Here is a 27,674-nt window from a genome sequence, read left to right on the forward strand (position 1 = left end):
TGCTCACAGATAACATACGGTTTCAATCATTTTTAGATCTTTTTTTTAATTTATTTATTGACATACGTACATAGGAAATTATTATTGCTGTTCTTATTATTATATCACTCAAGAGTAACACTCTTAATTGCTTGCTTTAGTGTCTTTCTTTTTTGAGAAGCAGCCTTGTGTCTGAATAGTGCTCTATGAATGATTTTTTTTCTTTTTTCTCAAATATGTTTATTATTCTATGAATGAATTTGCTGTATACTATACAACTTTCATATCTTCATTTTTTCCTCATAATCCTCTATATAACGTCTATCTTATGTACTTAAAATAAAAATGTGCTTTATTTTGAAGTATCAGAAAATTACATAAGGTTGGATTTGATCTTTTTCTGTGTTCAGATCACATTTTTCCCATCACTATAACGCCGTTACTGCCATTCCTATAATTCACCTCTCTCAGCTTGGCTTTTCCTCCTCCCCTGTTTGAGTTCAGAAAGATTAGAGCAAAGTGCATCATGTGACATGACAGAGATCCAGCCATAGAGAGCCCTGATCTTTCAGACAGCTTTTAAATGTAAGTACCGTACATGTATTTATTGACATACATCTTCATTGTTGCCAACTCCTCAGTCAGGAAAGTTCTAAATGATGTCATCCTTTAATTCCATAGCTGCTCATTTGCTTTAAGGCCAAATTAGATGATGACATCATTAAAATGAGACATTGTTGCCAACTCCTCAGTCATGAACTAGAGATAGGACCATAGATCATTCAAAGACAGTTGTTAAATGGAAGTCCAGACATCTATCGTATTTTATTATTCTTTTACAAATGTAGAAATGCTATCTACAGCTACAAATCAAATTTGATTGGTGTCTTGGCTCATATAATCACACAGCAACATTTGAATAATTTAGGTTAATGTCCTGTTTGTAATTTATTCTGCAAAGTGTTCATTTATTTTATTAATCACATATGCTGTTTTATAATGAAAAATTGAACATGCATCTTACTGTTCCATTAAGAAGGGTTCCAAATTCTTTGACATATACATTACTTTTTTAAGTAATTAATTATTTTGCCTAGTAATTACTTTTAAAATATAACTATTACAAGCTCACTTACTTTTTTGAAGAAGTAACTAGTAACTATAACTAATTTAATTTTAAAAGTAAGTGCACGGTGGCGCAGTGGTTAGTGCTCTTGCCTCACAGCAAGAAGGTCAAATGTTCAAATACCGGCCGGGGGCTCGGGGCCTTTCTGTGTGGAGTTTGCATGTTCTCCCCGTGTGTGCATGGGTTCCCTCCGGGTACTCCGGCTTCCTCCCACGGTCCAAAAACATGCATGGTAGGTTAATTGATCACCCTAAATTGCCCCTAGGTATGAATGTGTGAGTGAATGGTTGTTTGTCTATATATGCCAGCCCTGCGACAGACTGGCGAACTGTCCAGGGTGTACCCCGCCTTCGCCCACAGCAGCTGGGATCAGCTCCCGCGACCCCGAAAGGGATAAAGTGGCAGAAAATGAATGAGTCGCCCAACACTGTTGAAAGTTGTAAAGTTAGCTGCAGTGTCTCAAAGCCTGTGGTTCCAGTCTGGTCGCATTTCTGTGTGGAATTTGCATGTTCTTAGTCTGCACATTGATGTTTGTCACCTTGTTTTCTTTGACAGAACAGGAGGCATGTCAGCTTTGAAAGGTAATTTCTTCTAAAATCAAAGATTAGACAACTGAAAGAAGCACATACATAAATTGCTAATTTTTGGGGTATTAAATGACAGATTCACAGCTACTAAAATCCAAATAGAAGGACCAGAAAAGACAGCAACTCTTAAAGACATGTTTCTTGAGAGCAGATGTTTATTCAATTTTTTATTTTTTTTTACAATATAATTATCATAAGAAGACCAAACAACTCGAAAAGTTCACCAAAGGAATGTAAATCATCTGACAGTGTACATAAGGCTTAAACACTCACTAAAGTCTTACTTGTTATACATTATGTGTTGGAGTTGTCTGAATAATCACATGGGAAATGTATACATTTAATGCTGGGTATCAAAAAGGCTCATTCAGAATGGAGAACATGTGAAATATAAAATGAATATGAAGCTGCATTGAGGCAGAAATAAAAAGGAAAGTAATTTCAAAGAAAGCTGCTGTAACTTAATGAATATCAATCAAGTTTGTATTTCTATTACATTTGATCTATTGAGTTTAGGATAAAAAAAAATGCTGCCAGTAAATTTCCTCTTGATCTACTGAATGTTGACACATAGAAAACAGTTTTATGTAACCTTCATGCAAAAGGAAAAACAACAAAAAAATACGAGGTAGAGAAACCTGCAGTGCAAAAACACAACTTCTGTTAATATCAAATATTGACAGCACCACCTACGTCTGGCTACATCTACAACGCTGAAAGATCACAGGTTTTATAAGACTTACCGTAAAGCAAATAAATAATGAGTTTGCATATTTAGTACAAATGTACAATTGGTGCTTTTCTTTATACACCTGCTTCTATGAAGCAAAAGTAATTCCACATCATTATTAAAAAAACAAACAATATTCCAATAAATGGCAACTCATAAAACTTTGAGTTAAACTCAACAACACGTGCAGAGGTAGGTCACACCGAGGGCTTGGAAGCTTTAGAAAAACACAAGGTTGACTCTGTATTTTATACAACATCAAAAAATTAATAAGTACCATAATAATTTGATTGAAAAATGCTTTTGAATTGTGCACTCAGTGCATCTGTATTATTAGACTGTTTCTAGATTAAAAAAGGCACAGGTTGTTTTTTTTTTTTTTCAAAGTCAAAATTAGCTATTAAACTGCAGAAACACAGAGTATTTTCAGGTGGAGAAGTTCATACCCAGTTAAGTTTTTTTTTTCTCCCCATGAGGGCAAGTTTGGCGGAAACAATTTCCTGTCAACACCAGTTAACCCGTTTACTAAGAGATTGACATAACTTCAACAGTCTGTATATGTCACACACAAACCTCGATTTGTCAGCTTTGCTGTTTTTTTTTATACTTCCTTGAGATCTTAAAAGGTTTAGATGTTATGGTTGTTATAATTACACGTGATTAACCCTGCCACTGGTGACAAGATAGGAGAAATACAGTTAAGCACAGAGAAACTATGCAGCATTATTTGGCACCCAAAAGACGAACACAGGTTAGTGCACTACCAGTCAAAAGCTTTCCCAGTTATTCTCTGAAATTCAAGTCATTTAAGTCTGATGAATAGTTTGAAATAGTACATAGCAGTGGAATGGCAGAGGTCAAAAAAGGTGAGGTTATTCAGAAAGAATCATATTGTCCATTTCAGAAGTTAGCAAGAAGGCTGTTCTGCGGCAGTGGAGGTTGATCAAGCCTTGCTGCTGCTACTCCTACAGGTGTTCCACCTTTTTTGGATTACTCACAACCAAATCTGTCTGTGTAAAAGCAGCACTGGAAGACACCAGCATACCAAACCCTCAAACATCAGCTGAACAGTGTGTGCTGCCATAAAAATGGCAAAAAAAAAAAAAAAAAAAAAAAAGCCAATGGTGCTGGGAAGAGGTCTGGGGAAGATCCAAAGCACAACAGAATCAGAAGACAGGTTTCTGGGAGTGAACAGTTTGCATGCCAGGCGGCTCACAGGGAAATACCTTTGAGCACAGTCAAATAGTGATCGTCGTGAGCAAATTTCAACTATGAAGAGAAGGCTTGGATCTGCAGGTCTGACAGGATGAGCTACAGCAAGAAATCCAGAATAAGACAGAGTTGAAATTGAACCAGGAATTTTCAACAAAACAAACTAAAACATGGTTTGTCCATGCTTAGATACCGTCAGATCTCCTCGAAATGGAGATGTTTTGTAAGGAAGAATGGTCCAGAACACATGAATCCAGAACCCAGACATCCATGAAAAGTTAAAGGAAGCCTCTCGTGGCTTTTATTTACAATAAAAAGAGGATCTAATAAATTGATGATTTTTTTTGTGAGGGTGCTCAAATTTCTGCACTTATCTAATTTTACTTTGATGCACATTGCATATTTTTGGTTGATCAAATAAACCTTGTTTCACTTTTAAAATATTACTGTGTCCATCCTGTGTAGTTATTTGATGTATGAAAATGAAGTTGCTGATAAAACAATCAATGATTTCTAAATGAAAACAATGAAAATTCTCAGAGGAGCAGAGATTTTTCCATGATTGTATATGTGCCAAAAGTGGCGACTTTGATGAATCCAAAGTTTAAAAAGCATTTTGATTGGGCTGTATTTTCATTTCATGATTGTTTTCTTGTCCTATGCTTTCACTTCATTGTTCAGTGAGACATTAAAAAATGAATATTGTCAATATAAAAAAACAGGAACATTTCTAAAACTTTTGAGTGGTAATGTAGACTTAACATATTGTACTTTCCATTGAGGATTAAATGAAGGTTTCTACACCACCAGAAAAGTGTATATATAAAATGTATCTTACTCTGCCATCAAGACAGTCTTTGAGAAAAAAAAAAATCTGGCATTAAGCGCCCTCTTCTGGATGTTTAAACCCCCTTCACACGTATAAAATACAACTAATCCTGCCAAAACAATAGCAACAAAGCCCTAATGCAGCAGTTAATCAGAGAGGACTGCGCTCATTACCTGGAAAAAGCCCCGAGTCATGCCGACAAGCCTCACTGGAAACAAGCTGTAAGCTGGTAATTACTCTTAGCATAATCTCAGGTGTTAAGAAATGTATTGCTCACATCTCTCCTGCATCATTAATTCACTAAACTAGAGATGAGTTCATTATCTCCCTTGCCCTCCTGGCAGCAACAAATTAAGACGATGAGGGTTCATCAGGACTATCTCCAGACATCATCGGCTGCGTCTTCAACAGTTCCTCGGCAGCGTTTCTGTTCTTGAAGGTGTTCAGAACAGAAGTGAGAGAAACTCTAAACTGGGAGGTCCAGACTTGGAAGAGTGTCCTGCAGCAGCAGCTGTCCGACTCACGACCTAGAAAACTGACAGCTCCTCTTCCTCGCACAGGAGAGGCTCCACTTCTGGGACGCTGAGCAGAGTGCTGCTTTTAGCAGAGATCTTCTTCCGGTATATGATGAACTGTGCAGTCACCTGACAAAAGGTCAAGGGTCATACACGCACTCAGTTCAGGTCACATTTGACACTAAAAACTCTGACTTTGACTTTAAGTCAAGGCAAAACTTAGCACAAAGCAAAATTCTGAAAAGAGTACAATAAAAGGAGTAAAAAATGTTTGAGAAAAAAAAAGAAAATTGAAACTCTGCCTAAATAGACACCAAGAGGTTTCTCCACATTATTTTCCCATCAATGAGAGTCATTTGATCAAACACGCAAAATAAGAATATCATGAGCAAAACGACTGTCTGGATGTGACCCGAGCTCAGGTTTAGGAAGTGATGGAGTATTTGTGTGGAGTTGTGTTTTCAAGGATACGAGAAAGTCGAGTACGAGGACCCCCATGCTGCCGATGAGCCAGGCCAGATGTTTGATGATGAAGGAGTGTTTGGAGCCCCTCAGGGCAGGGAGGACCACGATGACGCTGAGCCCGTACGTCCCGTTCCCCATCATGGCCAGAGCAAACAACAGGTAGGAGGTTCCCTCTGTGGACTGCCGCTGGAACTGGAACAGATGGAGTTTACGTGAAGGAGAGAAGCGCCGCGCCGGACCTGCTGTGCGATGTGGGAGGTGTTTTGTTTATTTTGTGAGCAGGTGAGACGTCTTCAGCACGGCGTTATCAGTGATGTACAGACGGGAAAAGAGAAAAGGTTAATTATTTCTGTGTATTTCAAACAAATGCAGGAATTAAATATTCAGTTGAATTCTTGGCGTTTTCATCTTGCTGTAAGATAAGACTTCCTGTGATGAACTCTGTAGCAGTATGTACAATCAGTCGCACACCTCATGAAGTGATCTGTCTTCTTTTTCTGAAAGGAGTCATCCACAATGCTTCAAAGCACGTTTTAACCTTGATTAAATCAAGGACTTTTATTATCTGCCGGAGCTGCTGAGCTCCATCTGTGCTTGGCAGTGCATTGTGAATTCTCTATGGATTATTACCTGGGTGGACCCACGCGGTGCTAGGCAACCACCCAGTGATGGTCGTAAAGAGGCTGAAGGGAATCTTAAATAATGAGCAACAGTTGTTCTGCTTTTCATTGCTTCACTAAACTTGCCATGTGGTGGAAAAGCTTTTGCCATTCTGCTTAATGGGAAAAAAAACAAAAAAAAAACATCAACAAATGTGCTTGAACATGCACCAGTGCCTCAGGGCGAAGCTACAATTTAAATGATTTACAGTAGTTCAAGATTGTATGTTTTGTACCCAGAAGTTTCTCCAACACTGGAACATCGCTGAGATGATCCCCTCCAGTGATTAATGGCCTCATTCAAGCCAGGCCCATTCTTCACAACAGCACTATTGTCTTTAATGTCTGGTTTTCATTTTGACACAAATACACACAAACACACACACACACACACACACACACACACAGGGTGCCTGTTTATGACTGACTCTCATAAAATAAGTGCAGCTTTCTTTTCATCTGGAATTCAGGGTCAGACCTTGAGAAAGCGGCACTGATCGCACACAAACCACATTACAGAGCAGCCAGTAAAGAAATGCGTAGTCACTTACATTTTTATACAGCTGAGGGAAACGTGAGCAGAGGTAGAAGACTGAAGCTGTGTATCCACACACGTAGCCAGTGATTTCCACCGATCTGGAGGTAGCTGAACTCTGCCAAAGGGAAGGGCACAAGGAAAAAGGTTCATTTTGCTCCTACAAAGACAGCGCATATATAATAGTGAATGTTCATCCTACCTGAGAGTCTAAAGGCGTACTATTGTCCATGATCAGTTTGGGTAAAGCCAGGAGAACTAAGGTAGCAGCACCACACCAGGTGAAGCATATCCACTTCAATACAGGCCTCTCTGGAGGATAAAACACATTTCAGATGAAGCTTAGCATTTAAACATCACCGTTATTCGTCCATTACCACCTGATAAGTAGCGGTGTATCAGCAAAGACAGCAGCAACTACATCCAGCTACAATTACAAACACATTTGTGTTAGATTGTGAAATCCATCGGAGACCTATTTATGTTGATGTTCTTGGGGTATCAGGGTGTGTTTATTGATTTTTTTGTTGTTGTTTTTTTCTCTCCGATTACCAAATTGAGAAAACAAGAATGTGTTGAACTACTTGAGTTGTTCTCAATCCCACAGCCTCAAAATAATCAAAAAAAGTCCACACCATGATGTTCAGTGTTTCCTTTTGGCGGAACATCAAGTTTTTTTTACTTTCAGGAATCTTATGTTTGCAATTGAAGTTACAGAGTTTAAAGCTAATATAAAATGGGTAGTTTATTCATAACGGAACTTGATGAGCTTATCTGGTCTTACAACTGGGAGTCCTCGTTTTTCACTCTTTTATGCTCTTGGAAGTTTAGAAAAAACACATTATTTTTCCATTCACCTGCAGACTCAAACAAGAATGCAAGGCGTACTAATCGGGTGGGGGTGGGGCTTCATTTAGAAACAAAGTTAATATAATAACTTACTTCTGTTGGAGCTATTCTTGATTTTATAGTAGAGAAACTGTGAGATGAGGATCAAGTCTGTGAAGATGTAAAACACCACTGTGACCACCTGAGAGTCAGAGAGAGAGAGAGAGAGAGAGAGAACAGAGGAAAGCAGACAAAGACATTTGATCCCATGGAACGCATTGCAAATGAGTTACTTCATGTACATCTTAAAAATTATGTGCATTCATGAGCTGTTGAAAAATCTCTCCCAAAAAGAAAAGACCTTCACAGAGGTTTGAATCTATGCTGGCAGCTGTAGCAGAGCTGGACCAGGTCCTGTTCGCTCACTTGGATCGGTAGCTGGCTTGTGAGGTAGCAGCCTGCAAAGCTGGTCACGTCTCCCCCGAAGAGGAACAAGAGGAACCCCAGTGACATGGCCTCCTCCACTTTACCATTCCTGTAGGCCTCATACACCTGCCTACAGACGGACGGATAGAATGAGAGCGATTACCAAGTGAAAACTCCTGCTACATAACCCGCCAAACAGCAAACGCATCACTCACGGTAAAGTGGACAGCAGAAAGCAGAACATTGAGATGAGTCCTATCACCACACTGCAGTACTCCCAGTTGTTATCCACACACTCCTCCAGCAGGTTGAGGATCCACGCAGTCCCGTTCACGCACAGCGGCCGGCCCACCACCGGAGGGGTCCAGTTGGAAGCAGCAGAGTCAACACTCTTCCCCGGGAATCGTGCCGTGGCCATGGTAAAGGTCGCGCTCCGCCGACCCCTCAGCTGCCGTGTCTGTGCTCCCGGTGCTGATTCTGCTGCCCGGCCTGTCGCCACAGTGTTTGTGAGCAGATGTTTACATTGTGATCAACACCTAAACTTGATAAAAGCAGACGCGAAAACCACCACCGACCTCATTAAATAAGCGGGAGAGGACTGGTCCTGTCATTTCAGGAGACTGAAAAGGAAAAACAAATGGGTGACAGCTGTTTTTAGCATTTAACACCTTGATGTGACTCGATAAGTACTGCAATATGCAAATGAATCCCAAATGGCAAGTAGACAGAGCTAACAGTGCTCATTGTAACAAGGTGCTGTCATCCAGACTGTCTATTTTGAATAATCAGGTATTTCTGTTCTTCTCTTAGAAAAGGCTTATAACATTTCCTCTGAGGCATCTTACTGAAGTGCTTCAGAAGTATGGGATACTTGGGACTTTGGAGCTGAATCCATACACTGTACTCTGCATTAACTTGCACGAGTTCAAGGTGGGTGTTTGACTCCTTTTTTGCTCATGAGCTTCATGGATAGCACCCTGTATTAGTGTTTGATTTGGACCAAGAATAGAAGTTGGAAAGCAGCATATATGAAAGAGAACTGTGAATGTACTGGTCTTTTAAAGATATATTTTAAAAAAAAATGACTGCAGATATCCTTGAAATCATCCATGAGAGAAATAATACAATTCATGTGGACAGGTCCTTTCATTCAGGACTGTGTGGTCATTAGTATTCTTGCATCATTGCGGGAACTTCCCGGAATTGAAACATGATTTTGTGGTAGACTGAGGTCAACAACATGCAGTACTTGTTTATTTCAATATCAAGCAGGGAAGAAATATCCCTTTTTTCGATCTGAGTACTCTTGTTTTCTTCCACAGTCTTGAAGCATGTGTTTTAAATGAAGTGGTGAATCCAAATCTCTTGTAGGTGTGAATGTCTGTCCTTTAGTTTGACTTCTGATTTGGGAAAACTCAGCTGTGACCCTAAGTTTGTTGAAGCAGTGTAGAAGGATGGATGGATGGATGGATGGATGGATGGATGGATGGATGGGTTTCTCAATCTATTTTTTAAGATTACATTGTAGCATTGCTGTCCACTGTTGCCAGATCATGTTGTCTCTGCTCCAGAACAGCTGATAGTGATGAAATAGACTTCATGCAGAGCTTGAAGGAGTCCTGTTCATCACAGTCAGGTAGGAAACGTCTCAAATGCACACAAGAACACTTTCAAGTGTCTCCTGTTGGCTTGAAATGACTGTTTTTCTTGAATAATTCTATGGCTGATCTTAAAAGCATGATGGTCACTGTGACTCAGACTGTTTGAAAAGATGAACTGAAAGCTGAAGAAATGAGAAGGGATGGCTGGCATCCACAGTGAACAGGTTATTTATTTACTTTACAGCCTGGGTTAAAAAAAAAAACCTAGTGAAGAAACCCACTTTCAACCAGATTTAGTGTTTGGCGTCATTCACTTGATCTGCAGGAGACGCTAACTCATAAAAAAGGGCAGATTTAGCTTTAATGGCCGCTCACCTGACGAGAGGAGCTCCTCGGAGTCCGCAGACTGTTTCGGGGTCTGGAGGAACTTGTCAAACATCCTCTCCTGCTCCTCCAGATGACGGTAGCTCCAAGAAAACGGCGGCTTTAGCTTGCTGAGGTTTTCTCCATCACCGGCGGTCTGTCTGCGTTCCACCGCAGACACAACAAACCGGCCACATCCGCCGATTTTTCAAATTAATAGGCGGCATTAACATTGGTGTTCATGTGAAATCTTAAAACATTCGGATGCACATATAAAATTCATAATACAGACAGTATAACGGTTATATCAAATTCTTCAAAGTAGCTTGGATTGATGAAAGTCATAAACGCTCGTTAAACGAAGCAGGCCTTTTGTTTTGAAATCCGTAACCGGAAACACCGGAACATAAACACATGCATTCCAACTTGACTTCAGACATCCCAGATAAGGATTATACCACCATCTACCGATCAGAAACAGATAAATTCAGATAATTCATTGTAAAGATGCTGTAATAAAGCAGAAGTCCTTCACCTGATTGGCATTTTCAATTTGTGCAAATGTGAAAAATGAAAAAAATACAGACTGAGTATATATACCTAAAGGTTATTTTGTTTTCATTGATTTTTACTCAAACAGCATCTGACATTTTTTATCAGTTCGTCTACAGGAATATGGATCTGGCACACTTTCACAACTCTCTGACCATTTCCTTTTACATACATTTAATATGAAACTGACCTTTTCTTACCTTTTTCTGATGTGATTTAAATGACAGTAATGTATATTTATTTGAAGTCTTTTCTTGTGTGTTAGTATTGAACGTATGAAATGGAAGATACTGTATCTGTAAGGTGGATGTGAAAAGTTGTCAGAAAAATACATATTTGGATTGTGTATAAAGATACCTTGAAACTCACGTGTTGTAAAAACAGGAAAAACAGATATTGAACAAGTAAATTAGTTTGAAAGTGTGAAAATGAAGGAAACACTGGTTGTTGAGTATAAGCAAATAAGCAAATACTGAGCACAGTGTCATGAAAAACATCCCATTTGATCATTTTGACACTTGCACAACTTATCTAGCTATAGTTTTCTATTATTCAAATATTTTTATTGTAATGATTTACTATAACTTTTACTGCTTCTGCAGTTACAACTGCTTTGTAAAATATCATTGAACAAAAAAGTAAATAAATTAAAGCAGGCAGGCTGTAGGTGTGGAAACACTAACTGTACTGACTCCACTGGGGTTTGTAAATATTCCTTTTCAATAAAGTTCTTTAAAAAAAAGAGTTTTTATTGAGTGTATTTCTGGAGTGTTCCTGAACGCATCATCCTAACCTGTCCCCCCTCCCTCCATACACCTGTTGCGCAGGTCGCGCTCGAGTCTACCACGCGGTGGCGCGCTTTCCAATGATGGCCGACGAGGACGACATGTAAGGACTGCTCTGTGGGGGAACCTGCGGCTGTGCAGGGAGAATTTGTGTTGCTATGTGCCGCTTTGGAGCGCGGCTTGTCGGCACCGGTCGAAGCTCCTCACTCGGTGTCCGTGACCGCGCCGCACGGAGCAGGTAAGGCTGCAGGCGTGCAACCTGCCGAAGCGCCTTCATGCTGTATTTTACTATTTTTTTTATATTCTAACATTTCAGTCTGTCATTAGAGACCAGGAGCGTTGCCGGGCGATATGCATGAATGCTACCCACATTCCATGATGTCTGGAAAGTTGACCGGATGAGGGGAAATCAGTAGTCGGTGCATCAGTGTGCACCTTTTCTCCAAAGAGTGAATCAGATACTTTTTTTCTAAGGAGATGTTGACAGGAAAGAACAGGTGAGCGCGCGAGTGTATTCAAGATGTGTCTTTGTGGGCGACTTGTCACAATGATTTAAATTCTTGTAATTGTTGTGAGTTTTTTTCTGGGTTATGTTTGAAAGCCTGTGATAGACCGGACTACTTCTTTAAGCCCTCTTGTGTTTTCTTGCTGTGTGTCTGTTTCGGTGTAAATACAGAGGAATGTGTGCTGGGAGCTTGAAAGGCAAGTTTAGTTGCATTACTCGCGTGTTGTGTGTGCATTTCTTCCCTGAATACTCCATTCAGGTCGAAATCTACAGTTGCTGGCACTTGTGTGATAACAGACGAGGTGTGTGTGTGTGGAGGAGGGAGGGAGGGAGGGAGGGAGGGAGGTGGACGACTCTTCAAGGTCACCGACTTCTCAGACAGACAGATGTTGATGTTCTAGAAAGGGAGAATTTGTTTGGACTCTTTATTGAAACGCATTCTTTCTGTTTTCACAAACTATACTTTTTTTCATGTGCATTATTAATTAAATGTACTTCAATATATCTGGTAAAACTTTACTGCTTCAACAGGAGGTGGTGTGTTTATGTAAGCCACGCTGCTGTGTAGTGGTTGGCATGCCTGGCTCACAGAGAAAAATCCTGGTTTGAGTCTGGACTTGTGGTTACATGTTTGTGTGTAACACTGTCTCCCTGTTTTTTCACCCCTGTAATATTCTGGTGATATGTTTTGATTTGAATTTTTTTTTTTTAAATTAATTTTGTTATTTATCTTTTATCCCTACTAAATACATAGACTTCTGTGTTTAAGTTGTCTAAACACACTTATGTTCACTTTCACTCATCATGTTGTGGAAACAGCTGATCCCACTGTACATGCTGGTGTCATAATCATGTAATTTACAGAATGTTTCTCTTCTTTGAGTGAAAGTACATAGCATTTTGAGTCTAGCATGGCAAAGCTGGTCTGTTGGGAGGTATCTTGTCACAACTGTGTGTGTGCCTGTATATTTTTAGCAGACAACTTCAAGGATTTGGACCATGTTTCTTGTTTGGTACATTGCCACCAAGTGAAAGCTGTTCGTTCATTCATTACTCATCATTGCTATTTATTCCTCTCACTCACCCTGGAAACTTGGATATCTTGCAGGAAGCAGACTATGAAATGGCTCCTGCACTTAGAACCCCTTTAACCAGACGCTAAGGATGCTCGAAAGCCGTAAAAGATCAGGCGCATTTATTTTAGTCAGTGAAAGTCGTCCACTAAGCAGTTGCTGCTCCTGGGCCAGACCCGTGCTGCCACTGAGCGCTTGGACTCTGAGTTTGGGCTGCAGAAGGCAGCTAGGAGGAATGAATAATGAATGGTTTTGAAAATATGCGTGAATGTTAGTTGGCTGAATGTGACGGTAATGCTCTATTCCGGCCAGCACTCCTCTGTGTTATGGAAATCCTCTCAGAAGTTACCAGTCCCACAAGCACAGCAGAACCAAAGCAGGGAAAAGAGAAATACCCCCTCGCTTCTGCACTTCAGGCTTTATTCACAGCCGTTTGACACAATTATGTGTGCAGTGGCTTTGCGCACACACACACACACACACACACACACATAAGTGGGGATGAAGTCATACACATCAGCCCGTGGTGGCTCTCTGTAGGAAGTGCTTTAGAGGCTCTTTTCTTTGAAATGATTTCTTTTTCACCATCTGGTGTTAAGAATTGTTTTCTCTTTTGAATCTGGCTTGGTGAGTCCCACTCCACGCAACATTTTACTAAGATCAGTCTTTACAATAACAGAGTCTGTCACAAACTGCTGCAACATTTCAAACTAAAAGAATAATCAAAATCCGCTATTGAATCTACACATGGTGTGTAATTGTCATACTTCAACAACTGAGTCAAAACTCTTGAATGACATTGTAAAAAGCATCAGTTTGTCAGGTGCTCATTGTTTACTTTTTTCTGAAACCAAAGAAATCAATTATCAATTATCAATTAATTATGGAGGAAAACAATCAAATGGTCAGTTGAAACAGTTTTCCCAGCACCTTTTTTTCCATCCATTTTCCACTGGTTGTCCTTTTCAGGGTCGCGGGTGTCTGGAGCCTGTCTCAGCTGCTGCCGGTGAGGGCGGAGTACACCCTGGAGAGGTCGCCAGGGCACATACGAGGGGGTACCCAAAAAAAACCGGAATTTGGTCAGAAAACAATAATAATAATGAGTTCAGACTTCTGGCCGTCAGATGTGCTGCAGGTAAGCCTCATGCACATCTGTGAGAAATTTGAGCTCCGAGAGTTACACTGACGCCTGTCAGGAGCTATTTAAAGCAACAGAGTGCAGAGGCAGTCTGCGATTTTTTTCCAAAATGGCGACATTGACTGGGAAGCCAGAGCAGCGCGCAAACATTAAATTCTGCTTTTTGCTGGGAAAAAACAGCAGCAGAGACACTCACCTTGTTGCAGCAAGCCTACAAGGATGATGCTCTGGGGAAGAATCAGGTCCATGAGTGGTTCGGGCGGTTTAAAAAGGGCCAGATGTCGGGGCGTCAGGTGCGCTCAGCCATGAAAACAATGCTGAGCTGCTTCTTCGCTGTCCAGGCTCTCGTCCACAGCGAGTTTGTCCCTCCAGGTCAGACTGTAAACCAGGACTACTACATGGAAGTCCTCAGACGGCTCCGTGAGGATGTGAGGAGGAAGCGGCCCGCGGAGTGGCGGAGTGGAGCCCGGCTGATCCACCACCACAGAGCGCCAGCGGACACGGCGCTGCGCGTCACGCAGTTTCTGGAGAAGAATGAGATGAATCTCCTCTCCCATCCGCCTTATTCGCCAGATGAAGCCTCGAGTGACTTTTTCTTGTTCCCCAAGTTGAAGAAAGAGATGAAGGGACAGCGGATTGCAGATGTGGAGGAGGTGACAGAAAAATCGCAGCCGGCAAAAAATGGCACAATTACGCGCGGGTCTGACGACGCATTGGTGAAGTGGGAGACACGGCTGGAGCGCTGCATTAATGCGGATGGAGACTATTTTGAAGGCGACGGTGGTGTTTTATTTTGAAATGTCATAAAAAGTTATAATAAAATTCTGGTTTTTTTTGGGTACACCCTCGTAAAGACATACAACCATTCCCACATTTGTACCTAGGGGCAATTTAGGGTGGTCAAGTAACCTGACGTGCATGTTTTTAGACTGTAGGAGGAAGCCGGAGTACCCGGAGGGAACCCACGCACACAAGGGGAGAACATGCAAACTCCACACAGAAAGGCCCCGAGCCCCGGCCGGTATTTGATCCCAGGACCCTCTTTCTGTGAGGCAAGAGCGCTAATCACTGCACCGCTGTAAAATGAAAAGCATTTCAGTTGCAAGACAAGAAATTCAAACATCTGCTAACAGTGTCATTGATTTCAGAAAAAAACATATGATGAAGAATATGATGAATGTGTCTCGGTCCTGGTGGAAGGACCCACGCACAGGCAGCACAGGTTGACTTGAATCTCCTTTATTTTCCAAGACACAGGAGTAAGCAGGGTTGAGCTGGTGCAGGCACGAGAAACAGAAACACGCAGACAGACGCGCAAGGAACCGACAGGGACAAGTGAGGGAGCAGGCTTAAATAGGGTGGACACAGGTGTGGCACATTAGGGCGATAACGAGGCAAGAGAACATGAGGAGCAGACAGAAACAGGTGGGGCAGGGCAAGCACAAAGGCCAAAATGGACCCCAACTCGAGCACCCCCATATGGCCGCAGAGGCACAGGGCATGACAGAATGTGATCCATCCTGCCATACTCTGAGAATCCCTGATCCTTATGATTTGACATTTAAACATTTTCCTGATATTTTACAGAGTGAACGATGCAGTGCCTTCATTCTCACACTGGTACATGAGCTACCACTGGTGGTATGCGAAGGCAAGTCATAAATACATATTTGTTTATATATTTAAGTAATGAATCAATAGCTTATAGGATGAGCCTCCACTCCGGTGTTTTCAGGTCAGCCATACTTGGAGAGCTGTGATAACGTTGAGAACTGTTGATATGGAGCCATGACGGATAGGCTAGCTACTCATGAAGCACGAGTCTATATCCTTGTGTTTGGATGTTTAAACTTATCCCTTTGCTTTATCCTGTGAGACATCCATTACTGTTTCATTAAGTGTCCCTGTGGTCTGGATTTCTTTCTCTTATCGAGGCCCCATTACCCAGTCAGAAGAGAAGAGAGCTCGTCACTGTTATGTTTTCCCTTCACTCTAAGTCCTCTACAGCTTTCCATACTTCCTGGTCTCTCATTTGCTTATGGTGTGTGTTGTTCAGTGTGTTAAAGACAACTATTTTCTACAGCTTCTCTCATTCCATAATTCCCAATCGTTGTTTCACAGCTGCATAACCATAAGACATAAATAATGGACAACTCTCTCTCTCTCTCTCTCTCTCTCTCTCTCTCTCTCTCTCTCTCTCACACACACACACACACACACACACACACACAATATAACACTTAACAGTATTTTTCTATTTTTCTGCGCTGAACCTCGAGGGTCTATCTTTCAAGTCCTATAAGTCTGTTCTCTGCGGCGATGCGGACCTATTTCCAAAGACGTCTTCAGGGAGACACTTTGTGACTTATTCCACTTACTTATTCATGGAATTCACGGCATCACTTACATAACGATTGGCCCAGTTATAGAGTAACTACAAACATGCCAATATGTCATTGTCAGTGGGTATTTCACTTCATCGTGTTACAGGAACATTAAAAGCCTTTTTATTTTATTCTTGCTTTATTTCTTTATCTATTTATGATTATATAGCAAGTATTTTTTTCTTTGCATGTAAGAAAATTTGTATGTTGCTACACAACATACAAATGTGCTCCCAAATTTTTTTTCATAAGGTGTGACTATAACATCATTTGAAATTAGCTCAATTTTATTGGAAGAAATTCGGTTTGTTTCTGAGTTTCAGTACTGGAAAAGTGACACATGTTGGACCACATTCTGTCTGTGAAAGAAGAACCACTTCTTCTTTCTCTATGGAGGAATACTGCAGCTCAGCGGTTCCTCTTTTCAGGTGGATATAATAGATCCTGACATTGTTATGATTTTTCATATCATTCCCTCCTGTCAGTCAATCAGAGCTACGGTATTTTTATTTGTCGGATGAATCAAATTTGCTCACAAACAATACATCGTGCAGGATTTTGTCCAAAAGCAGGTTCAGTTGTGTTTTGAGGATGATTTTCTTTTCAGCAATTCAGTTGATCTTTGTCTTCATAATCTGAGCCAACAGACTTTCTCTGTCAGACTTTGTACCTCAACTTCTTTACCTCTGTTTTCCCATTTCACAACCTCACACAGTGAACATTAGCATAAACAGTGAATGAAGAATTAATGATAAAGATACATTGGAATCACTTCATAACATTTCCAGCCTTTTAATTCATACTAAATCGATGTTAAGCTTTAATGAAGAGAAAACTGTGGAATGCAGTTTTTTTTTCTTCTTTTTGGGCCTCCTCTGTGTCTCCCTTTCACTCAGCTCCTTTCTAAAGTGTGTGCGTGTGTATGTGTGTGTGTGTGTGTGTGTGTGTGTGTGTGTGTGTGTGTGTGTGTGTGTGTGTGTGTGTGTGTGTGTGTGTGTGTGTGTGTGGTGTCTTGCGGGCTGAGCAGGTGCACATTACACAGAAAGATAGGGCCGACTGAGCAGAAAGAGAGAGAGGAGGGCAGGGGGAGACTGGTGAGGAATGGAGGGAGGTAGGAGGAGGCGGGGGGCAGAAGTGGGGTGGAGGGGGGGGGGGGGGGGGGGGGCTGTCTTCATAAGTCCTACAAAAGACTCAGTGTTTTCTCTCCCTCTCTCGGCACTCCGGGTGAAGACAGTAGTGGCAGCGGTGGAGGCCAAGAAAGAGAGAGGCCCTTCGGTCACATTGTCCTCACGTAGCCCGTTGTCCCTGCAGAGACACCCTCCCACCAATCGCACCACACCCCCATGTCACCCCTCACCCAGTGGCCCACTCACAGCCTGAGTGCAAGATGTGGGCGCCTGCTCCAACCTCACAGTCAACTGCATTTCACCAGAGGATTTTAGTTTTTTTCCAGAAGACAGACAACACAACACACCACCAAGATGAAAGGAAGGGAAGCAACTTATCTTGCTCCAGTTCATACTGTTCTGGACGTGTGTGTGTGCGTGCGTGGTTTATGCAATGACATCGTGGGGATCTCCCTCTCATTTGGGCATGAAAGGCAATCCCCTATTGTATACATCTATAAACTTTAACACAAAAGGTGAAGTTCAGCAAACAGTTGTTATTAGTGGCTAGAGTTAGAACAAGTTTCCTGGGAGAATGATGTAAATCAACGCAACGTCCTCTGAAGGGATGGAAGCATGACTGTGTGTGTCTGTGTGTTTAAAAGCTGCATTCCTCAGCTTGCTGAGCCGTAGCTCGGTGATTAATAGTAACTAGCTGATTGTTTAAGAACTGAAATTCCTCAGGTCCATTTATTCCTCTGCTTTTATGTGCGCATACACACACATGCGCGCACGCTCACACGCGCACACACACACACACACACACACACACACACACACACACACACACACACACACACACACACACACACACACACACACACACACACTTACTTGTTACACAGGCAGGCTGTGACATCGCGGAGGGGGAGCAAGCAAGACAGGATACAAAGAACTAACATAACAAATCACTTGAGCCGAGAGAACGAGTATTGATGTGTGTTTGCAGGAATTTCACGATATAGCACCATTAAAAAAAGATTTCAATTCAACACATCAATATAATGCTGTATTCTAGGTGTCTTATTTTTGCAACATTTTCAGAAACTCCAAAATACACCATTACCTAACTTAAATGTGTTTTTTCAGCACCTTTCATGCCAACAAGCAGCTCAAAGAGCTTCACCGCTTAAATAAAAGCTCTCTCTATGTCATTGCTGCACATCCACTGGCAACATTTTATGGATTGTAGTAGTAATTATGTTACTCATAGTTTAATGAGTAACATAATTGCAACATATAACTTAGATGTACTGCACACATTTAGCTGGTATGTTCACAAGCATAGTTCTGGAAGCGTCGCATCTCAAAGCTTCTCTCTCGGTTCAGTGAAGATGTTCCAGAGAGCTTGGCTTTAATGTTTCCATGCAGCTTTCTGTCCAGAGATGTCGGTCATATGTTGTAGGGTAATTTACTTGTTATCTTGTTTTAGAAGCCGCCATTACAACGGGGCAGATTTCCCAGGTGGGGTCTCAAACTCCAGTCCTCGAGGGCCACAGACCTGCTTGTTTTCCATGTCTCCCTGCTTCAACACACCTGCATCTCATGAAGGTTCGTCACCAAGTTCAGCAGAAAGCCAGATAACGAGCCTCATTGCAATCAGCTGTGTTGAAGCAGGGAGACATGGAAAACATGCAGGTTTGAGGCCCTCGAGGACTGGAGTTTGACACCCCTAAGCTATTTTGGTTGCATCAAGTGAAGTTAGCTGAGTGGATTTTATACTGGTTTATTCTTTTAAATGCTAATCAGTAGAGTATATTAAAAAGTGTGCTCACCTATTCATCTTTCTTCCTTTTTGAATTATGGCAATATGGTGTGAGTTTTGTTGTTTTCAGTGTATTCTATCCCACCTCCACAACTTGAATCCCTTTGCAGTTGGAGGTGATTTTTTTTTTTAGTCAGCTTGTGTTGTGCTACCCAAGGGTTTTCTTGTTCTAGGTTTGATAAACTTAAAATTTCAAACACTTTCTAAAGTTTAGACCAAACCTGGAAACTGTCCATTGTGTGTATCAGCCAGCGTTCGGCTTTACTGTGAAGTTTTAACAGGTCGGGGATCAGAAAGAGGAAAGTTGGAAGCCAATATCCTCGATGAAATTCATCCAACTTCTTGTTCTGTAGGATAACTGTGCTGTCGTATGTGTTCTATGTAAATAAAACTGAAAACTTCTATTGTTTTTAAGTCGTTCCTTTTAACCAGAAGTGAGACAGGAAATCAAACATGGTTGCACTGCTCGATTATTATTTAACAAGAAAGATTAATTGAAAATAATTGAATTAGCAATTTCTTCCACATTTTTGTGGATTCATTTTCAATGTCGTGCAGTCTGCTGTGTGTGAATGTGTGTGTTTTTGTGACTGTCGGTGGCCATTCAGGTGGAAAAATGTGAACTCAGTGTGTGGGTTGTCTGCAGTTTGCAGAGGGAATTCAGGACAGTGAAACATCCATCTCTGGCTCTCTGTGGTCCTCTTTCAATCTGAATCTGTGTGTACAACAGTGTTTCTGCTCCCTCGTGTCGCTTGGCATCACCAATGTTTCCATTCCTTTCTGATAATCGTTTTTTTTTATTTTACTGTTTCAAAACTTTACAAACGTTTGAAAAGTTGTTTTTGCTGCTGTGAAGGTTATATTTAGCAGTGCTATTATTTTTTCTCTACTCATTTTTAAAACGAGACCCTTATCCTTAAAAAAAACAAAAAAAAGTAAAATTTCAGGTCATACTGTCAATTTTGTCATTGTATGCAACAATTCCTCAAAACAAGTACAAAACGGCTGTGCTCACTGCACCTAGCAACAAGAATAATAGGTGAGTGGCAGATAAATCTCTGCGCTGGATGTTTATGGTTGTTTTGTTGTTATGGCCTCAGAACTCTGGCTCGGGCCAGTCAGAATTCCTGATGCGGTATCCCGGCAATTCGGTGGGTTTCCATGGTCAAGACCGGCTTGGCAGGAGAGATAACGGTCCCCCAAGTGCTCGGCTTTGTGGTCTGGTTCGGGCAGACTTGGGCTCACTCCAGTGTGTGACTGTAGAGGGAAGCGGGAGCAGGAAGCTCACAGTGACACAGATACATACGTTTAGCTGTTCGTCGTCTGAATGGAGGCAGAGTCGTGATCAGAGGCAGCAGCCGGGCTCGGCGGTGGCTTCAAAGAATACACCGAATATCACAGGAAGCAGAGATGCGTTCAGGTTTATTGTGTATGAGAGATGGCGGTCCTCTCTTCACTAAGTAATCATGTGTTATCAAGAAATTCCTTTTCTTTCCCTACATTGACCCATCGGTGAGCAGCTGGTGTGCAGGCTCTTATGGACCCACAGTGGTGACCTGTCTGCAGTTGAGTTTGATGTAAAACTGCAGGAAAGAAAGACAAACCAATGCAGTGTTGAGAAAAAGAGTGTGTGAGATCCTCTGCCCTCCCTGTTCTCCCGTAGTGTTAATGTTTTAATGTTTAATTAAGGCCAGCAAGAACAGCGATAATAGTAAGTAAATGGTTAACGTGGGGCGTTTGACTTCCCACAGCTTGAGCTTCATTCATGACACATTATAGTCGAGGAATGTGTTTTCTCTCTGAGCCAAATGTATTTTTTTCTTTTTTTCTATTTTTGCAACAGTTCTTGTAATACTAATGATATGCATTGCATAAACAGTGTTTGTTCAGTATGTGTGGCTTTGCAGCAGGTGTGGGATAATCTTTGAAGTAGCTTCACTAAAATGGACATTTGGGTTGCGTTCAAACTTTGTACATTGTAATATATTGAGGTATGTTTCAAAGAAAAACCCTGTGAAGTTTAAAAAAAAATGGATTATAAAGTGTGTCCGAGAGATTTCACAACAAGGCACTTTGTATCAGATGTCTTTTTCTGTCCAAACAGCAGTGACATGAAGCACTCTTGAGAAGTTTCTTACATGAGCTGTGTTTGTTTGACACATTTTCTGTGTACAGATTGTAAGTGTCATGTGAATGTTGACAGAAGTGTACTCCATAAACTCAGACTCAAACTGGGGTTCATTACATGACAATACCACTGCGCAATGCTGCATGAGGATAAAGTTCACATGTGTCAGGTTTTGTGGTGAATCATCCTTGACGCTCCAGCTGCTCTGCTCGTCGTTTTTGTTTTCCTCAGCTTTATCTTTGTCCCTTCTCTGTTTCAGGACTCTGCTGTAGACTGACGGTCTCTTCCAGAATATGCCTTATCTCCATGGTAACAGGCCTCAGGCAGACCCAGAACTGGGTCGAACGGGTCCATCGTGGACCAACAGTTGTGATCCCTGTCTTCACTGAAGAGGATTTTTATCAAGAATTCTTCAATTTATGTCCACAGTGATGAGAGACACAGTTCATATTCCTCCATTTAACATTTCTCCAGGATGTCTAAAACACTTCCGTTTAGCGAATATTAAGTTTGTTTCCTAAGAATATCAAATGAGACTTTCCGGGACCATTATGTCGGGGATTTATTTGTTTGCATTCAAGGGATCATAAACCGGGAGACAGCAGACAAACACTGGTCTGAGAGGAGAACTCACCCTGGGCCAGGATGCACCAGCTGTTCAGCCAGGTGCTGGGACAGAAGGATCTGTCCAGAGCCGGAGACCTCTTCTCACTGGAGGACGCAGAGATCGAAGACTGCCTGTCTCAGGCTCTGGATCAGATCAAGGCAATCTCCTGCTCACCGGTCAGTACAACCTGCCACGCCCACAACAACCTAACAGTGAAAGTGCATTTTAGAACATATGTCATTCATTAAGCTCAGCATCTCTGGTACGTCACATAATTTCAGCTCCTCTCTACCAGATCTGACACTCTCGTGTATGTCTTTCAGGGTCTCTGTTTATCACTTTTCACATGAGGTTTCCTCGCAAAGACTGTTGGCCACATGAAAATCCTCTTGATCTCCACCTCTGTTGGCTCCTGACTTGTTTATCTCTAAAACTCCTGTTTCCATATTTTTTTTTTATGCTGCCTAATCTGTAAGATGCTTCTCATACTTTTGCTTTGGTACGTTGGTCAGCCTCCATTTTTCAGAACCAAACAAGAGGCGCTGCCTTCACATACTCAGCAACACACAGGGCAAATATTAGTTTGATGAATTATTTATGTTCTTTTGCATAATTCATGCCTTGCTGTCCCTAACTTGTCATTGTATTTTTTTTAATTTTGCATCCTCTGCGCTGGCCGACAGGACTACTTGACCAATGACAACGACCAGGCCGTGGTGGAGATTTGCATAACACGCATCACCACCGCCATAAGGGAGACGGGCTCCATCGAGCGGCACAGCACCGCTCTGGTGGGACTGTGGGAGTCGTGTCTGGAACACAACCTCACGCCGCAAGGTGAAAGCACAGAGGACACGCCACACGCCAAGATCGCTTCTGACATCACCAGCTGCATCCTGCAGGTGTGCTCACACACACGCACACACGCACACACACACACACGCACACACGCTAATACATAAATGGGATTGATATTACAACCATTTTTAAACAAAACTGATTTTCTAAGCATTTCATCATCAGCAACAGCTCCACTGTATAGCTGTATAAAATTAGCCAGAGACTGGTGTCAGGAAGGCATTCATGGCTGTAGTCATTAAAGAGTGCGGTTTCTACTGCAGGGTGTATGTAGTCGTTGAAGTGAACAAATTGTTTGACAACATCTGACAACATTACTGCAACGTTACAGCGATGGTACTACTGCGCTAAGTTGAGGTATTGCAAACCAATTTGATATTAACGGTACAGTGTTTAAGCCCACATAGATGAGAGACCCCCAGGTGTGTTTGCTGCATTTCCTCATAATTCATGTAATAGCTGTTTTGCAAACAAGATGTATTTATATGTATATAACAGAGTTGTGGTTAATTTACTAATGGTAAATTTACTGGTCACTAAATTCAGTAATGAATTGAAAAGTACATATTTAGTTGAACTGCAATGTGCTGCATTTTCTTATGTTTTAAACCAACAAATAAGGTGCTTTTAGACATCAGTTCTTTCATTACAACATAAGCAGTTTCTTAAGAATCCAAACATTTACAAGAATCAAAACAAAAAAAATTAAACTGAACTTATTTGGCTCTGCCCACTGCATCAGTTCGTTGTCGCAGAATATTCTGCCTCAGTTTCTGAACGAAGCCACGATCATAAGGCCAACTTATTGGACTATATCAGAATTGAACTTTATTTTTACAAGATACAGGTATGAATAAACTTGATCATTGACTGAATGCAACCAGCAGGAACAGGGAGAACATGCAAACTTTAAACACATATCGCTAGATTCAAATCACCCTAAAGCATAGACTATTACTGTCCCCACTGAAAAATGCAAAACTGCTCTTGAACTGTCCCAGACTGACTTTGAATGTGCTTTTAACACTTGAAATGAGCCCCTTGCTTCAACTTAGAACTTTGCATAGTTGGACAATTAGAAAATGTTCAAGACGCAGATTTCAGTTGTTCTGCCGTCTAATTCTTCCATGTCGAAAACTATAGTTAAAGGCATTGTGAGTATTCTGTAGTTGAAGAGGAAAGTTTGGATAAAAAGGAAAGCAGAGTAGGTCAACAAATAAAAAAAAAATGTTGAGTGAATATACAGATTAATGATGCATGGTATCCTATCATGGAATTTTTGCTGCAAGAGCAAATATAGTTACTGCTGAAAGGCATGAAAATGTAAATTATAATCTTGCTTACTTTAAAATCAGGCTTTTAAAAGGCTTAAAAGTAGAGAGAATCTCTCCTCAGCCTTCATTCTTCCTGTGCTTTCTTTGGGAAAGGAACTGTGTTTTTCATGGCTGAAATGAGACTGATTCATCAGGAAAGGTACACACACACACACACACACACACACACACACACACACACACACACACACACACACACACACACACACACACACACACACACACACACACTCACTTTGTTCTGAAAGCTCTGACAGCAGTTTCAGGCTCTGATGTTGTCCCACCTCCCATACTTACCGGCGGTGGGCCCCTCTCTGTCTCTGTCATCCAGAATCTGTTACTCTCTTGATTTCCACTTTCTCTTTCATTCTTCCTTTCCTTCTCCCACTCCAACTACCTTCATCTCTGATCTCCTCTGTTCTCTCGTTGCGTCATTTTGAATCTGCCCATGCAGAAATACTCATCCTATCCTCTTTCTGAGACTCCCTCAGAGAGGAACACAGACATGCGCAACAGACTCTCCTGGAAACTTATCACCAGCTCTCTGTCCACACATGTATGAACCAAAGGATGCGTTATTTACCTGACGTTTCTGATCTTTAAGTTTCACATTAAATGGAATGAGCTTTCAAAAATGGCAGGAGGCAGTGATGTACATACTGTATATTCACCTGGTACTTCATGATTTACACCTGTCCTACATTTTCATTGTATGTTTACGTCTTCCCCAACAGCATGAAAAAAAGCTCATTGCTCCAGTGACACTCAGGTCTAATCAGTATTTTATGGATGTCTTTTGAATCCACATAAGAGACTTATATATGAAGTATTGTATGAGTTGATAAATGCCCGAGACATACCGGCTTAACATCATGATTTTAAAGTGATATCTGTACTGCCATCTGGTGGCAAAACTGAGGCATGGCAGAGAGAAACTATCTAAAAACCCTAACTTTTAAATAAGAAAACTATCCCAAACATTCGGCAGTATGAGCATGTGGGGCTGAAGTATTCACAGGAGAGGGTCAATATGTTGTGTTAGATGTGTTGTTAACATCGTCTTGGTCTCAGACTGTCCTGTGGAGGGTGCTAGTGCGTTTCAAATCCCAGCGTGTCCCCTTGATTTCTCTGTGAACGTTCAGAGAATAATCTCTTGCATGTGCCTCTCCTTTCCAGCATGAGACAGTCTCGCTGCTTTCCCCTCCATTCTTGTGTCACATGGTATGTGCCGGCACTGAAACTCTGCCTCAGAGCCTGTCTTAATCCCTCTTGCTCTCATTATACTGCTGGAGGCAAGTGCTACTTTCAGCAGCTGCTCATTGTTTGAAGTTGCTAAATATATTTGATGCATGGCTCATCATTAGTCAGAATATTTTTAGGTTATGCCATCTTTTGTAGCAACTCTGTGGAAAACACACCTGTGCTCTGCCACTGCAGATGATGGGTGCAGTCTGAGAAAATAATCATTGTCGCTTTGAGGGAACAATGTCATGCCACTGGTGAGGTTCACGTTGAGTTTCACATCATCTAAATTATTTAAAAAAGCTCAAAACACTGAAAATGATCCACATGAACACCTCAGGGGGTTGAGTCCAACCTTGTTACAATATGTTCACATGACACTGCTGTCTCCTCCGTTAATCAAGCATGTTGTGTATTTCAAAAGTGTGTTGTTTCTGTGCACCATACTCCTTTTCTTCTTGAGTTTCAATACGCGCTGATAACCAAAAGTGTGCTTTGCCTTCTCTGGTCGGCTTGTGTTGTGGATTTGGAACATCACAGATCTTTATATCCAACCACTCATATGCACAGAAGTAAGCAAGTGTAATTATTTGATTGAACTTGACGTGGATCAGTTTGTGCTAGCTGGGTAACAGGATCAGAGCATCTCCAAGCAGTTCTACTATTGTGTATCAGGTCTTCAGTGGTCAGTATCTTTCAAAGTGGTCCAAGAAAGAAAAAGTGATGAGTCTGTGAAGGTGTCATGGGCTGCCAAGGCTAACTGATGAGTAGACCTGGGTAGTGGAGGTTTCCCAGAGAGTGAATGTCACTGCAGAAGTTAAAGCTGGTTTTAATAAAAAAGCAGCAGAGTGCTCAGAGGATCACAGTGTGAATGAAGCTGCAGAGTTTGTCGCTCGTGATCTGTTCAGTGTGTCCAAGCTGTTCCCCTGCCCACTGCCAAAAGCATCCAACAGTGGACACGTGGGCATCGTAACTGCACCACAGAGCTGTGAATGAAGGCTGTCTGCTCCCACGAATCATGTTTTCTCTTACATGAATGGCTGGGTGTGTGCATCCTCGGTCGGAGCGCTCTATGGGGGAGAGTGAAGCCGGCAGAGGCAGAGTGATGCTTTGGGTATTGTTTTGCTTGGAAGCGATGGATTCTGCCATCCCTCTGGCTGTTCCTCCAAATTCCTCACGTCAGCATGTATAATAAACTACCGAGCATCTGTAGGATATGCTCTGCTAAAAAGCCCAATTCTTCCCTGATATTTTAGTACCAGAGACCACAGCAGACCTTTCAGATGTGTGGTGGATGCAGAGTGCAGTCCATATCCTGACAGCTCCAGGCTGCTTTGCTGGTGTTCCTCCTCACCCTCATGTCTTCTTGTCTCTTCTCAGAACTACAGCTGTCCCTCAGTCATGGTGCTCGCGGTCCCGGTCGCCGTGCGGTTTCTCCAGAGAGGCAACAGGGAGCTGAGCAGGAACATGTCCAGTTATCTCTCTCTGGCAGCGATCGCCAAGGCCGACCTGCTGGCTGAGCACACGGAGGCCATCACAGTCAGTGTGCTGGGAGGTAGGACTCCATCATGCATACTCATCTGTCTTTAACCAAAAAGACAGAGCGCCTTGTGCGATAAGTGTGGGAATGTGTTTTTTAATTGTTATTATTAATATAAAGAGAAAGAGCGGTATAGACAGAGCTCTACAGAGAATGGTATATTCTAATAAGGTCATCACTGATGTGTCTTGTGCTGCGTTACTTGTTGACACTCGACATGAGGGTTTGGTTTGAAGGAATACAGTTTGTTGTTTGGAGAGATGTTTGGAGAGCTGGAACAATGGGATCGGCTGTTTTATAAGAGTGGAAAAAGAAATTACCACTGTAATCAGCTTTAGTAGCAACCATTACGGATAATCATGATGGTAAAGAGCAGCTGTTATGCATTTATCTGCTGGAGCTTTAATGTAAGGTGGAAATTTATACATTAGGTAGTCATGTTTCCTCCTTTGCAGTGTGTAGATTTTATTGCCTTTGTGTGTGTTGGTGCTCCACTAAGACTCTTCAGATTGCTTTTATTATCTCTGCCAAGACCGAGGGCCTTGGCCAGGAGGTTGTGTTTTCGGTAGGTTTCATTTGTCTATTTGTTTGTCTGTTAGCAACATAACTCAAAAAGTCATGGATGGATTATGTTGAAACTTTCAAGGAATAAGTGATTATATTTTAGGAGAGACCCGGATTAAGGGGGCGGGGGAGACTGAGCAGTTTGGTGGAGGTCTGCGCTCTCCAACTGCTTCTCTGA

The 27,674-nt window shown here is 41.8% G+C and overlaps 2 protein-coding genes across 2 annotated transcripts in view; one reads left to right on the forward strand and one right to left on the reverse strand.

Annotated features, from left to right (window-relative positions):
• Positions 1-1,879: 1,879 nt before the first annotated feature.
• On the reverse strand, positions 1,880-10,005 carry LOC115401211 (lysosomal amino acid transporter 1 homolog). The gene is made up of 9 exons (XM_030109434.1): positions 9,868-10,005; positions 8,467-8,511; positions 8,107-8,380; positions 7,892-8,021; positions 7,580-7,667; positions 6,840-6,949; positions 6,654-6,755; positions 5,450-5,635; positions 1,880-5,107 (listed from the first exon to the last, which is right to left on the reverse strand). The coding sequence occupies exons 3-9, from the start codon at positions 8,307-8,309 to the stop codon at positions 4,991-4,993; spliced, it is 936 nt and encodes a 311-aa protein (XP_029965294.1). The 5' UTR covers positions 8,310-8,380; positions 8,467-8,511; positions 9,868-10,005; the 3' UTR covers positions 1,880-4,990.
• A 1,290-nt stretch (positions 10,006-11,295) lies between these two features.
• veph1 (ventricular zone expressed PH domain-containing 1) overlaps positions 11,296-27,674 on the forward strand; it is an 80,891-nt gene continuing 64,512 nt past the window's right edge. Inside the window, exons 1-4 of the mRNA XM_030107847.1 lie at positions 11,296-11,430; positions 21,611-22,134; positions 22,642-22,860; positions 26,773-26,947. Of these exons, the coding sequence (XP_029963707.1) occupies positions 21,997-22,134; positions 22,642-22,860; positions 26,773-26,947 (532 nt within the window). The 5' untranslated portion in view covers positions 11,296-11,430; positions 21,611-21,996. The remainder of the gene's footprint in view (positions 11,431-21,610; positions 22,135-22,641; positions 22,861-26,772; positions 26,948-27,674) is intronic.

This window comes from Salarias fasciatus, chromosome 14, assembly GCF_902148845.1.
Source record: "Salarias fasciatus chromosome 14, fSalaFa1.1, whole genome shotgun sequence".
Taxonomy (NCBI): domain Eukaryota; kingdom Metazoa; phylum Chordata; class Actinopteri; order Blenniiformes; family Blenniidae; genus Salarias; species Salarias fasciatus.